The sequence below is a fragment of the Marmota monax genome, unplaced genomic scaffold (genome assembly GCF_021218885.2).
Source record: "Marmota monax isolate L192 unplaced genomic scaffold, Marmota_monax_Labrador192_F-V1.1 WCK01_AAM20220418_F8-fsc00021, whole genome shotgun sequence".
NCBI classification, from domain to species: domain Eukaryota; kingdom Metazoa; phylum Chordata; class Mammalia; order Rodentia; family Sciuridae; genus Marmota; species Marmota monax.
This window is the reverse complement of record NW_026695228.1, coordinates 21,542,156-21,556,145: the sequence shown is the minus strand read 5'-3', so window position 1 is coordinate 21,556,145 and position 13,990 is coordinate 21,542,156. Positions and strand designations below refer to the sequence as shown.

General features: G+C 53.6%; 1 protein-coding gene across 2 annotated transcripts in view; it reads left to right on the top strand.

Moving 5' to 3' along the window:
* Positions 1 to 13,990, top strand: part of Nwd1 (NACHT and WD repeat domain containing 1) — a 62,928-nt gene that overhangs the window by 17,618 nt on the left and 31,320 nt on the right. For both annotated transcript variants that reach the window (XM_058576602.1, XM_046437462.2), the window contains exons 6-9: positions 8,741 to 8,944; positions 10,391 to 10,550; positions 12,101 to 12,218; positions 13,520 to 13,678. In XM_058576602.1, coding sequence (XP_058432585.1) covers positions 8,741 to 8,944; positions 10,391 to 10,550; positions 12,101 to 12,218; positions 13,520 to 13,678 — 641 coding nt within the window. The remainder of the gene's footprint in view (positions 1 to 8,740; positions 8,945 to 10,390; positions 10,551 to 12,100; positions 12,219 to 13,519; positions 13,679 to 13,990) is intronic.

The following is a 13,990-nucleotide window of genomic DNA, read 5'->3' as shown; positions in this document are numbered from 1 at the left end:
GATCTAATTCATCATTGGTTTCTTGGGCTGCTGTAGAAGTCGCAGCTGGGGGGCTTAGCATGATGGAGTCATTCTCCCACGGTTCTGGAGGCCGGAAGTCCATGTGGGCAGGGCCGTGCTCCCTCCAGGGGCTCTGGGGTGGGCCTGCCGGATGCCTTCTTCCCTGATTCTGGTGATGCAGCCGAGCCTGGCATCCCTCACCTGTGGGTGGGACGCTCCAGTCTCTGTCTCTGTCCACACAGCCTCCTTCTCCCTGGGGGGACACCACGCCCTGGGTTAAGGCCCACCCTGGTTCAGCACAGTGTTGTTTTGTCTTGGTTACCTCCAAAGAGGCAGCGAGGCTTTTTAAGTCAGCTCGCATTCCCAGGCTTTGGTGGGCACAGATCCTGGGGGGACACTCTTCAGCCCAGTACAATTCACATAATGTAAATTATTTCTTTTAAAAATCTTTAAAATTTGTAATTGATTTCTAGCCAAGGGTGGTGGGCACGCCTGCAACCTAGCAACTTGGGAGACTGATGTGGGAAGATCACAAGTTCAAGGCCAGCCTCAGCAACTGAGTGAGACCCTGTCTCAAGATAAAATGTACAAACAGGGCTGGGGGACTGGGGATATAGCTCAGTGGTAGGACGCTTCTGGGTTCAATCCCCCAGTAACCCCCCAAATTTAATTAATTTTGTAATTGACAGGCAATCATTGCACCCATTTTTGGTCTCAGTGTGACCTTTCACTACCTGTATAATGACCAACTCAGAATACTTAGGCTAGCCATCATCTCGAACGTTGATCATTTCTTCGTGGTGAGAACATTCAAAATCCTCTCTCGTAGCTGTTCTGATATTGTTAAGAGTTCTCATCCTGCTGGGGAGCAGTACTTCAGGACTCATCCTCCTCCCGAGCTGTACCTTTGGACTCAGGAAATTGAATACAGTTCAGTGGTTTTTAACGCATTCCCCATGCTATGCAAATGTCACCAAAACATTTCCATCACTCACAAAAGACACCCTGTTCCTGTTAGCAGTCACTCCCCGTGTCCCTTCCCCAGTCCTTGTCAGCACTCATCTTCCTGTCTCCATGGATTTGCCTATAGAATTTATTTTGTAAAATTTTTACTTTAAAATAACTTGAGATTTATCGATGATGACAAGAACAGCGTGAAGAATTCCTAGACACCTGGTTTCTCAGCCTCGGTGCTGCTGACACGGAGCCCCCATTCTTTGTAGGGGAGGCTCCCCTGTGCTTTGCATTTACTGAGAAAGCTCCCAGGTGCTGGTGAGACCACATCCTGTGACACCCCAAAGTATCTTAGCACATTGGCAAGTGTCCTCATAGGCAGAATAGGCCTTGGTCAAGAACAGTCCCCCAGAATCACCTGTTTGCATCAATTTGCTACATAAGCTCTATCTTTCCCTCCTCTAACTATCTATCTATCTGTCATCTTTCCATCCTGTATCAATCTGTTAATCTTTCTAGCATCCTCCTGTCATCTATCATCTGTCTGCGGTCTGTCACTCATATGTAATTTTCCCTGAATGTTTTCCTCCTGAATGATTCACCCAATTCCCAAGAACAAAAGCAGTCAGAATCTCACATTGCCACAGGACAATTCTGAAGTTAAGAAATCAATGTGGACACGATGATGTTCAGTACGCACTTCACAATCCAAATTTGCCAAGGGTCCCCATAAAGTCCTTCATTGCTGTCCCTCTCCCACCCTGACCCAGAATCCCATTTAGGTGTTGGGACTCTTTGTTCTCTCCTTTGGTTTGTTCAGGCTGCTGTACTGAAGTGTCACAGACTGAGTGGCCTGTCCTAACAAAGGAACCGCCAGATCTCTGTGCTGCGGGTTCCGTGTCTCTGGTTTCCGCCGGCCGCAGGTGTTCAGAAGGACGTGTCTGCGCCAACTGTGTGGGGACCTTGTCCTGCTGTGACGTCCTGGCCAGTGTGGCAGCTGAGCACAGCACATTGGCCTCAGGTTTCCTAAGTCACTGAGGGAGATGACAGAGGGCTGTGGAAACACTGTGCCCTGTTCTAGAAGGGGCTTGGGCACCTGCGTATTTTGGTGTCTTGGGGGTCTGGACACCCGTCACTGTGGGTCCTGAGGGACGGTTGCATTTTTCCCTGTTCTAGAGGCTGGAAGTCTGAGGCGGGCCACCAGCATGGCCGGGCTCTGGTGAGGGCCCTGACTTCCTGTGTCCTCACGTGGCAGAAAGGCGGGAGAGAGCTCGGGGTCTTTTCTACCAGGCTCCAGTCTCATTCCTGCTGGGTTAGCATTTCAACATGGGATTTAGAGGAGACCAACGTTCAGTCTGCTGAAGCCTCTATTCCGGAACATTCTTCCTCTGTCTTTGCTTGAAGAGTCCAGGCCTGTTATTTGCAGTCAGCCTTCCGCCCTCCCGGGGTCTGCCATTGAATTAGACTCTGATCCCGGGAAGCTGTTTCTCCCGAGCTCTCTGGCCACGCTGCAAACCCAGGATCACACCTCCGCTGGGAGCCTGTGGCGTGAGCCTCCCGGGCGGCCTGATGGGGACACCTCCAGCCAAACCTGGGTGAGGCTCAGCCTTTCTTGGGAGGGTTGGTTGGTTGGTTTTCCTGCTGAGACTTTGCAATGTCCCCCTCTGTAATGAAGCAGACGTACACAGAGAGGTTTCAGAAAAAAAACTTTTAAAGCACACTTTTCCAAAGACTCGACCACAAGGAGGTGTCTAAGTTTAATTCCAGGCTCGTAGCATCGGAACCAACCACAGGCAAAAAGGAAAGTCCAATCCCAATGTGTTTATAGAGTCAGAGAAAGAAAAAAAAAAAAACAAGCTTAAAGAAGCAGAGAGAAGAGTGGTGGGTGCCAGGGGCTTGGCCGGGGTGGGCGTGGGTGGATAATGAGATGTTGGTCAGAGGGTGTCAACTTTCTGACATAAGATGGATCAGACTAGCTGTGGTGGTGCCTGCCTGTCATCCCATTTCCTGGGGAGGCTGAGGCAGGAGGATTTCAAGTTTGAGGCCAGCCTCTGCAACTGTGCTAAAAAGGGATGGGCTGTGACTCAGTGGTACAGCGCCTCTGTGTTCAATTGAAAAAGAGAGACTCACATCTGAGAACGAGAATCTGATGTTGTGATGTTAGCATGGTGACTGCAGTCAATGACACTGTGCTGTTGACTTGAAATTTGCTGAGAGCAGAACTTAAGTCAGTCTCTCTCTCTCTCTCTCTCTCACACACACACACACACACACACACACACTGGTTGTAATTTAGTTGTGGTGACCATGACCCAAAGCACACACGTGTCAAATCGCCACGTTGTGTGAAGGACTGTTTAGATGGTGGCTCTGCCCATGAGGTGCTCAGGGCTGTGGCTCCCAGCAGCTCCCTGGGTCACCCTGCTCCAAGAGCCCAGGTGTAGGCGGGGGTCACAGGCGAGGAGCTGCGGAGGGGAGGGTGCTCCTCACAAGCACCCGGGCACCCAGCTCGTCCCCTGGAGGCCGGGTCAGGCCAGTCATCAGAGACACTGAGCAACAAAGCTGCTGGGCTGGGCTGGCCGGCCAGACGTCCAAGTGCACCGCCTGGACCGCGTGGCTCCGCTCGTTCCTTGGGCAGTTTTCTCTCGCTCAGTCTTTGATCTTTCTTCATTGCCACAGTTCCTCCATACGGTGGGGGTCTTTTTGTTTGTTCACCAGAACGTGCCAGTGTTGAGAACGAAGGGCTTTATTCCAAGAGGAAGGTGGGGGGATCCAAAGCCACCTGCAGCTGATCCCAGGGCTACACCAGATTTCATGTCGGGGGAGATGTCGTGGCTGCACTGAACTCTACAAGAGGACAAGACCGGGAACGTTCCCAGGTAGAGGGTGCCCCTCAGGCCACGCTGGTGACTCTACCCAGAGGAAGCAGGGCTCCCATGGAAGCCAGAAAGTCATGAGTATTAATTTCTTGCCCATTCACCCTTGGGGTCCTCTGTGGACATTGGCTCCTCTTCTAGAATCTTCCTTTCTCTCCCTTGGAACTTCCACTTGCCTTGAGCTTCAGGTGGCTGCATAAGCTCATATTTCAAGGACCTGACATCATCTCACTGGCTTGATTTTTGCATCCTAATGCCAAAATCCAAGGGGGACAGAAATCAGTTGGCCTTTTTAGCCCCATGACTGGTCCAGTCAGGAAAGCTGGGCATTTCATGGGGGGTAGGATCCCCCCTCCCAGGGCTGGTGGGAGGTGATATATGAAAGGCGACTGACTGTCAGGGAGATGATTTGGGTAGCTGCAGTTCCCTGAAAGTGCCATGTTTTCACTCGAGGTTGGTGTGGCAGGATGGTTGAGGCTCACAGGCAGATGCGAGGTAGCTCCAAACCACAGGTTCTCACCCGAGGGAAAGTGCAGACATTTCCAGTTGTCCTGCATGCCCAGAGGAGGAGGTGCTCCGGAGTCTTGAGGAGGAGGCCAGGGATGCTGGTCGGCATTCTACAGTGTTCTGGAACACGCCCTGCAGCAGAGAATCTGTATATGTATTATAAGTGTGTGTGTGTGTGTATCCCATCTCTGTCTATTTATCCATCTATGATCTCTATTTCTATTATCTATTCATCTATCCATCTGTCTGATCATCCATCCTTCCATCTATCAGTCTATCCATCTGTCCATCTGCCTGTCTGTCTATCATACTCCTGGTACATGGTGGGTGGAGGCCGGCAATGTTGCTAAATATCCTATGATCCACAGGACAGCCCCACCACAGAGAAAGATCCATTCCAAATGTTGTCAGTATAGAGAGTGAGGACCCATGAGTGACCATGTTAGAGACCATCTGTCAGTCTTTCTAGCAATTCTATCTGTCTGTATTTATCCGAGTCTCCATATATCTGTGTCAGTTGGCTTTTCATCACTGTAACAAAATACCTGAGGTGCTCAAAGATGGAAGACAGAAGAAGAAAGGTTTATTTGGGCTTACGGCGTTGGAAGTCTAGTCCACGACCAGTCGGCTTGTTGCTTTGGGCCTGGGGTGAGGCAGCCCACGCGGCAGAGCACAGCTGCTCACCTCACGGCGGGGAGGAGAAGGCGAGTGAAGGGCTGCGTATGCCCAGGCGACTCCAGGACCTCCCATCGGCCCCTCCTCTAGAGTTCCACCACTTCCCAAAGCATCAGCCTTTAACACGTGGGTCTTGGGGGAACATTTAAGATCCCAAATGTAGACCATGCTATCTTCCTGTCTGTCAATCCATATATCTATCTATCTCCCTGTCTGTCTATCTATTTTCCTGTCTATCTACCATGCTACTGGCACCTGGTGGGGGAGGCCAGGCACGCAGAAGCTTCCTATGGTGCCCACAGGACGTCCACCTTGAAGAGTGATCTGGCCCCCAGTGTCAACACGCAGAGCTGAGGAAAGCTGTGCTCAGGGCACGCCCTCCCCTGGTGCCCTGCTCCCTCCCCTGGGAAGGGGCCAGGGATGTGGGGGTGCACACCCCCCTAGGGCAGCTGCAGGGAGTCCGGGGCCAGGCTCAGCCTTGCGCATTCCCTGCCCTGCTGAGTTTGGAGCCTGGGTCCCAGTCCAGTCCAGGGAGCTGACGCAGGGATCCTCATTGCATTTAGCAGGAGGGGAAGTTGGTTTTTAATTTTTTTGTAATTAAAGAAAAATTCACATAACTGAAAATCAACCATTAGAGAGTGAACACCTCAGTGACTCTGAGCACATTCGGTGTCCTGCAACTGCCACCTCCATCTAGATCCAGAACATTCCATCCCCAAAAGGACAAAGTCCACGCCAATTGGGTAATCACTCTGCTTTTCCATATCTCCAGTCCCTGATCTGCGTCCTGGGTCTGGATCCTGCTCTGGACATTTCACACAAACGGAATCATATGCCGGGTGGCCTTGGGCCTCTGGCTTCTGTCACTCAGCATCACGTTTTCCAGGTTCACCCAGGTAGTAGCCCGCATCTTTTCGTGGCTGAAACCCACCGTGGGTGCCTGTTCACCCTTCATCTGTGATTCCTTGTTAATACCCAGCAACAGCTGGGTCCCTCCCACTTTAAGGCTGCAGTCAGCCAGCTGCTGGGAATGCGCATGCGCACGTTTTGACTTGACCACTTAAAAATAAAAACTTCAAACCACCCAGATGGAGCTTCTGCCCTGGAGAAGCACACGGGGACCTCAGGGTACTTTTAGAAAAGGATCTAAGCTCCTTCCTTCCTAAGGTCCTGCAGCTCTGCCACCTTGTCCCTGGCCTGGAGCGCTGTGACCTGAGACCTGCTCCTGCCCTCCTCCCTCCCACCCCAGCCCGGCTGGGTCCCTTTGCTCAGGAGCGTGGCCCCTGTCCCCTTGCCTGTCGCTCACTGGGCTCGGCACGTCCTCCTCCTGGTGCCTGGAGCTACTCAAGCTCTTTATAGTTTTGCTGGTTGGTTTCTTTTTGATTTTGTGCTGCTGGAGATTGGACGCGGGGCTTGGTGTATGCTCAGCAAATGCTCTGCCCTCAGCCCCTTTTTTGACACTTTCTTTTGAGACAGGGTCTCACTAAGTTTCCCACGATGGCTTCAAACCTCTGATCCTCCTGCCCCAGCCTCCTCAGTACCTAGGACGACAGGAATGGCCACAGTGCCCGGCTGCCTGGTGTGTTTCCCGCCTGGCTCCCTGCACCCCGGGATGCTGCATGGTCTGAATGTCTGGGTCTCCCCCAAATTCACCAGTGGAGTTCTACCCTCAGGGCATGGGATTAGGAGGTGGAGCCTTTGAGAGGTGACCAGGTCAGGAACTGGATTAGTGCTTTTATGCAGAGGCCCCAGAGAGCTCCTGGCTCCTTCTGCCGTGTGAGGACACAGCAAAAAGATGTCATTCATGAGCCAAAAGCCGGTCCTTACCAGACACCAGATCTGCGGCATCTTGGTCTTGGCCTTGCCAGCTTCCAGAACTATGAGAAAGAGTGTTTGTGGTTTAGGCCCCAAGTCTACAGTGTTTCTGCTACAGCCCAGAGAGACTAAGGCAGGATCTGCTCTAATGTGGATACGGCTGGCGTGTCCCCGAGGATTCCCGTATTGAAATTAATCCCGTCGTGCAGAATTGGAAGACTGGAAGTTTAGCCTGACTCTGGTGTTCGGAGTGGGCCTTTGGGAGGTGATTAGGATCAGCCAGGTCGTCAGGGTGGGGCCTCCAAGGGAACATGCCTTCGTAGGAGAGAGAAGGGGACCAGCAGGCACACCCCCTGTCTCCAGCCTCTCAGGGCTCTGCCATCAGGAAGGCCATCACCAACTGGGCACAGTGGTGCCCACCTTTAATCCCAGCTTCTCAGGAGGTGGAGGCCAGTCTCCGTGACTTAGCAAGACCCTTTCTTACAATTAAAAGGGCTGGGGATGTAGCTCAATGGTAGAGTGTCCCTGGGTTCAATCTTCAGAACCACAAAAACAAAACAAAACCATCCCAGGAGGTGGCCCTTTGACCTTGGACAAGAACCATGAGCCAAGACAAGCCTCTCTCTTTTTTTTTTTTTTTTTTTTTGATACTGGGGATGGAACCCAGGGCGCTTAACCACTATGCAACATCCCCAGCCCTTTATATTTTATTTTGATACAGGGTCTCACTAAGTTGCTAAGGGCTCTCTTAGTTGCTGAGGCTGGCTTTGAACTTGCAATCCTCCTGCCTCAGCCTCCAGAGTCTCTGGGATGACAGATATGGGCTTTTTTTTTTTTTTTTTTTTAAACAAGGTACTCAGTCTGTGGTGTCACGTTATTGGCCACAGAAAATGGGTTACCACAAGTGTCTAATTCTCTGTCCCCGGGAGATCAGTGCCTCCAGCACAGCTGATGCTCCATCAATGGTTGTTGAACCAATGTGCTGACCCTTAGTGGACGATCCCCACACCCTGTGGTGCAAAAACTCCCGTCCCCTGCTCCGAAATGACCTCCATTCGATTGTTTCCATCTCTGATGAAACTTCTGGCAGATCCTGCAGTCGCTCCCGTCTGTCACTTGGAACAACCTGCTCTAGTCCTAGCCCCCGAACTTATCTTCTCAGCCCACTTAAAGATGGCCCTGCCTCTAACTCGGTGGATCAGTTAGCCTTCATCACGTGACATCGTGGAGGAGGGAAGGTTGGCTCCTGGTCCCAGCGGCTCCGGTGTGGGGTCCGCTGGCTCTGTTGCTTTGGCCCTGAGGTGAGGGCGGAAGGGTGTAGTGATGGTCAAGAAGCAGAGACCGAGGAACGGTGGGGACAGGATGTGCCTTCCAGGGTACAGCCCTGGTGACCTCGTCCTCCTACTAAGCACCACCTCCCAGTAACGCCACCAAAGTAGGAATCCATCAGTGGGTTAGTCCACGGATGAGGCCAGAGCTCCCACAAGCTAGTCGTTGCCCCCAAGGCCCCCTAGGATGCAAGCCTTCAACATGGACACTTTAGAGGACATTCCAGATCCAAACGGTGACACTGGCCTTTTCTTAGGCCAGGAAAGACCAGGGTGGGTTGGAATGGGAGCAGTTGTTTCCTGCGTTAATTCCTGAGTTACCGCTTCCTCCCTCCCTGGGCTGGGTCTCAGGCTGCCCCGACCAGGGTGCAGATGGTCCACGCTCCGCAGATGTGCACGGAGAGAAGATCAGAAAACGCATTACTAGGTGGGTCAGCCCAGGGGGCCTTGTGCCTGCCGGACGCTCCCAAATGCTGATCCCGGGCCTGTGGGGGCGCCCAGCTGGGGTGCCTGTCTCCCTCTCCTGACTTTGCGTCCTCGGTGCAGAAGTCCCAGGTGATCCAAGCCCGTCTGGCCTCCCCACAGGCACGGTCTCTCGGAGGCAGAGCTGAAAGACGTCTTGTCCTTGGACGACGAGGTGCTGCAGGTGGTGTACCGGGACTGGACCCCCCCCAGCAAGGAGCTGCTGCGCTTCCCGCCCCTGCTGTGGGTGCGGCTTCGTCGGGACCTGGGCCACTGCCTGGCCTGGAGACCCGCGGACGGCCTCACGCTCCTGGCCATCGCCCACAGGTAGGTCCAGTGCGGCAGCCGTGGTGACACTGTCTGGTTGGGACCCCGAAAACAGGACTCAATGACCAGCTCCTTCTTGACCTCCCACTCCCAGGGAATTGGCTCAGAATTCCAGGCCTCCACCCCAGGGCCTCTAACATACTAACCTCCTGCTGCTGCCCTCCTCCTCCTCCTCCTCCTCCTCCTCCTCCTCCTCCTCCTCCTCCTCCTCCTCCTCCTCCCCCCCTCCCCCTCCTCTTTTATTTTGTGGTTGGTAAAGTGCTGGGGATGGAAGCCGGGCCTCCAGCATGTCAGGCAAGTGCTCTACCTCTGAGCTGTGCCCCCAGCCCCTCGTTTTTTAAACTGAGATGAGACCCACAGAACATTCAATTCACCTTTTAAAAGGCACGATTCAGAGGTGTTTTGTGCACTCCCTGTGCTGCCAGCCATCGCTTCCATGTCCTTCTGGATTATTTCCGTCACACCAGAAGGAGACCCCCAGAGCCCTCGGGAGGCTGAGGCAGGAAGATTGTGAGTTCAAAACCAGCCTCAGCAACTGCAAGGCCCTAAGCAACTCAGTGAGACCCTGTCTCTCAACAAAAAATAAAAATTTGGGGGATGTGGGATATGGGAGAGGGCCTCTGGGTTCAATCTCCTCACCAAAGGGGGGAAAAAAAGGTGACCCCGTCCCCACCCGCAGTCACTCCCACTGCCCCCTCAGCCCCTGGCAGCCAGTGGTCTGCGCTCTGTCCTTCTGGATCCACCTGTTCTGGACATCTCATGTCCATGGAGTCACACACTGTGCCTGGCTTCTGTCACTCAGCGTCATGTTTTCAAAGCTCATCCACGCTGTGGGCTGTGTCAGCGCTTCCTCCTTTTTTGATGTTCCCTGTGTGGCTGCACCACCCCTGTCAACCCGGCCTCCTGCTGATGGACAGCGGTTTCTTTCCACTTTTTAACTATCGCAGGTAGTGCTTAAGGAACATGTGTGTTTGTCTTCTTTTCTTTTACGTTTTTGAGACAGAGTCTCGTCATGTTGCCCAGGCTGTCCTGACCTTGAACTCCTGGACTCAAACGATCCTCCTGCCCCAGCCTCCCAAGTGGCTGGGACCATAGACAGGTGCCACTGTGCCTGCTGTTCAAGTTTCTGTCTGAACCTGGTTTGGGGTTCTTTGGGGTCCATACCCAAGTGGGCCTGTTGGGTCATGTGATGATTTATTATTTTATTTTTAACTTATTGAAGTACCCTGAGGCTTCTTTTAAAAGTACATTTATTTAAGGGAAAACAAGATGGCCCATTTACAGATACGCACTGAGCAAGGCATCTGGCAGGCAGTCAGCAGACACTGCCCGCCCCCAAGGGTGGAGTGGGACGGACTGGCGTTTGGAAGCGGCTCCTGGAAGACTGGTGGCTGCCTCTGAGCCTGCTGTGCCCTCGGGGCCGTCAGCCTGTGTCCCTCCCTGCAGACAGCTGGCTGAGGTGGTCTGGGTGCGCTACCTGTCTGGGCCTGAGAAAGCCAAGAGGCACCGCGTCCTGGCCGACTTCTTCTCAGGGGCCTGGAGCCAGGGCACCAAGAAGCTCATCAGCCTGCCGCTTGTGGGGAAGCCCCTGAACCTGGACCGCAAGGTGAGGTGACAGGCCTGCTCCCCACTGCCTGGCCATGCCTGGTGGGCTCGCCTCCTCCTCCCCATCCTTCCCACTCTCAGGCCATCCCGACGTCCTCTCCTCCCTCACCATACGAGCTGCCTCCTCCATAATTTGGGGAGCAGCGGATGAGGGAGAAATGACCCAGCCCAACTTTCCAAAGGGGGAACCGCCACATTTAATACTGCCCAAGTCCTGGCATCTCAGGGTTTACACTCACCCCCTGGGACTGAGTCCTCGTGAAGCCTAACAGTTCTCCCCGCCCTCAATCCGCAGCCTGGTTCTCCGTCTGTAGGTTCGACCGATCACAGTTTAAACATATTTGAAAATAAAAATTGCATCTGGTCCCTCCTGGGCCACTTAGCAAGGCCCTGTCTCCAAATATGTCATTTACTTATTTATTTTTGGTGCCAGGCTTTGAACTTGCAATCCTCCTGCCTCTGCCTCTCAAGCCACTGGGATTACAGGCCTGTGCCACCACACCCAGCTTCGAAATAAATCATTTAAAAAGAAGGGTTGAGGAAGTAGCTCAGAGGTAGAGCGATTCTGGCCTCAATTTCCAGTACTGTGGGGAAAAAAAAAGGCACCTGTATTGACCATGTGGACTGCAGACTTCATATTCTTGTCACTATTCCCTGAGCAATTCAGAGTGACAACTGTGTACGTGGCATTCGCACCCAGTGTTCTACGTCGTCTAGAGATGACTTAGTCTATGAGGATGAGTAGGTTCTCTGCCATTTTCTGTAAGGGACTTGGGTATCCTTGGATTGTGGTGTCCATGGGGTCCTGGAGCCAATCTCCCATGGACACGAGGGACCACTACAGCTATTTTTCTGTCTGTCTGTCCATCTGTTTCTTGGGCACTGGATATTTTCCTCTGTGAATTCCATGGTACAATCTTATTTCCAGTCATGAGGTTCCTAAGTGTATCAGAAACTTTAAAAAATAATGCTTATGTGATTTTTCTAGTGACAAGAGTACCCTGCAATTATGTGAAGCACAGAGACTCTCGAAGTGGAGAATACAAACTGCCCCATGCCCACACCTGGGAAGACCTGCCCGTGGCCGTTCCTCTGTGCATTTCCTCTGGTCTTCTCCCTTATGTCCGGAGCAGGAGCCTGGGCATCCTTAGCATGGATGCCACGCCCTGTTTTTGCTTCTCCGCCATCGCAAGGCTCAGTCCAAATACCTCTTCCTCCAGGGAGCCTTCCAAGGTTTCCTCCCTCCCCAGTCTGCTGGCCTGGGCCGTGGCTCCCAGCAATGCCATTGTTTTCCCGCCCATTTGGCAGGCCCAGGTCTGCCGCCCGCATCTTCAGGAAACCTTATTCTCTCAGGAAGAGCTGCCTCCCTGGGGTTTGGATTGCTGAGCCCAGGTCCCTCCCTTTGCCCCAGCCCTGTTTGTGGGGGGCTGTGGGCTACCTCTGTGCCCCCGCCCTAGCACCGTCTGGTGCCTGTCCTGGCCCGTGTTTGTGGAGTGAATGAGTGACCTTGCACCCAGGCGCCAGCTGCCAGCCTCTCTTCTCCCCCGCCAGGTGGCCCCGCAGCCCCTGTGGTTCTCGGACATGGTGGCAAACCAGCGGAAGCTGAAGGAGCTGCCCCACCACCTGCTGCACTCGGGGCGCCTGGAGGAGCTGAAGCAGGAGGTGCTGGGTAAGGCCGGGGGACCCCGCTGCTCCGCCACGCGCCTGCCTTCTGGGAGGGGCAGAGGGCAGGGTAGAGACCCTGCAGAGGTTCTCCAGCAGGGGGCTTCTGCACTCTGGGGTCCCCAACGTGTCTGCAGAGGTCCACAGTTGTCACATGTGTCTGTGTGTCGGGGTGCTGCTCAAACCTAGTGACCCGGGGCTGCCCCTCCACACTGCGCAGTGCACAGGACACCCCCACCACAGAGGATGAGCTGCTCGCAGCGCTGATAGGCGGAGGGTGAGAAAACATGACCTAGCATGAGAGACCTTGTTGGTCTGTCTGTCCATCCACTCAGGTGTGCATGTGTCCGTCCAACCAGCATTTCTTCTTTTTGTACTGAACTCAGAGGTGCTTTACACTGAGCCACGTCCCCAGCCCTTTTTATTTATTTATTTTACTTAGAGACGGAGTCTGGCTAAGTTGCTTTGGGCCTCACTAAGATGCTGAGGCTGGCCTTGAACTTGCGATCCCCCTGCCTCAGCCTCCTGAGCTGCTGGGATTCCAGGCATGCGCCACTGTGCCCGGCCACCTATCCATTCTTTTATGTCTATCCGTCCATCTTTTTGGCCTGTCTGTCTGGCAGTGGGGATGTAGATCATTAGTTGAACACCTGTCTAGCATGAGTGAGGCCCTGAGTTTAATCCCCAGCGCCTCAAAAACGTCTTCTATCTCTCCATCTGTCTCCAGCCAGTCAGCCATCTTTCTGAATCGTCTTTCTGCACATCCCTGGCTCCATCCACTCATCCGCTTACCCCTCTCTCTCCATCCCATCCAACTAGCCAGCCAACCATCTCTGTATTTTCTGTCCATCTATCCATCCGTCCATCTTTCTGTGGATCTCTCCATCCACCTGCCAAGACATGTCCACCTATCTATCCGTGTTTCTATCTCCACCTGTCTGTCCCCGCATGCATCCACTCACTTGTTCATTCCTGTGATTCTGAACCAGGGGCTTTCTGCCCCTCGGGAGACGCATTTGAGGGTTACATTAGTCACATTTGAGGGTAGAGATGCTGCTGGCATCTGGGGGTGGAGGCCAGGGTTGCGCTCTGTAGCCCGCAGTGCACAGCTTGTCCACCACCCAGGAGGGTGGTCCAGCCCCCAGTGCCAGTGCTGCTTGCTGAGAGCCATTGCCAAGTAGGAATGACGCATGGCATGACCCCGGTGCTGAGCTTGAGAGCCTCCGGGAGAGACGCAGAGGGGCCTCTCCCCCTCCGGGGAGCCGGCGGGAGCTGCGTGCTTCCCACCCTGTCCGCGTCTCCCCACAGGTAGCATGAGCTGGATCTGCTGCCGCGGCATCTCTGGGGGCATCGAGAGCCTGCTGGATGACTTTGACATGTGTGCCCCTCACGTGGACTCCCCCGAGGTCGGCCTGGTCCGAGAGGCCCTCCAGCTCTGCCGCCCTGCCCTGGAGCTGCGAGGCTTGGGTGAGTCCGGCTGCCCAGCTGGGGGTCTGTTCCCAGCCTGGCACGTCTGTTCTTAAAAAGAGAAAAAAGATCCCCACAGATTTTTCATTGGTGAAATTCAAAATATGATAATAGCCGTCAAGGACAATGATCAACTCAGAGAAAATTATGAAAATGAAAAAGACGTGAATTGGTTTTTTTGGGGGACAATGTTGTGCTTTATTGGGGCTCATAGTTTCTTGTCATCGGTTGCATAGCAACACAGGGATCTATAAAAACTGTTAACTGCTGACTCAGCCTGGGTCTGGACCCCAGGCTGCATTTTTCCGACCC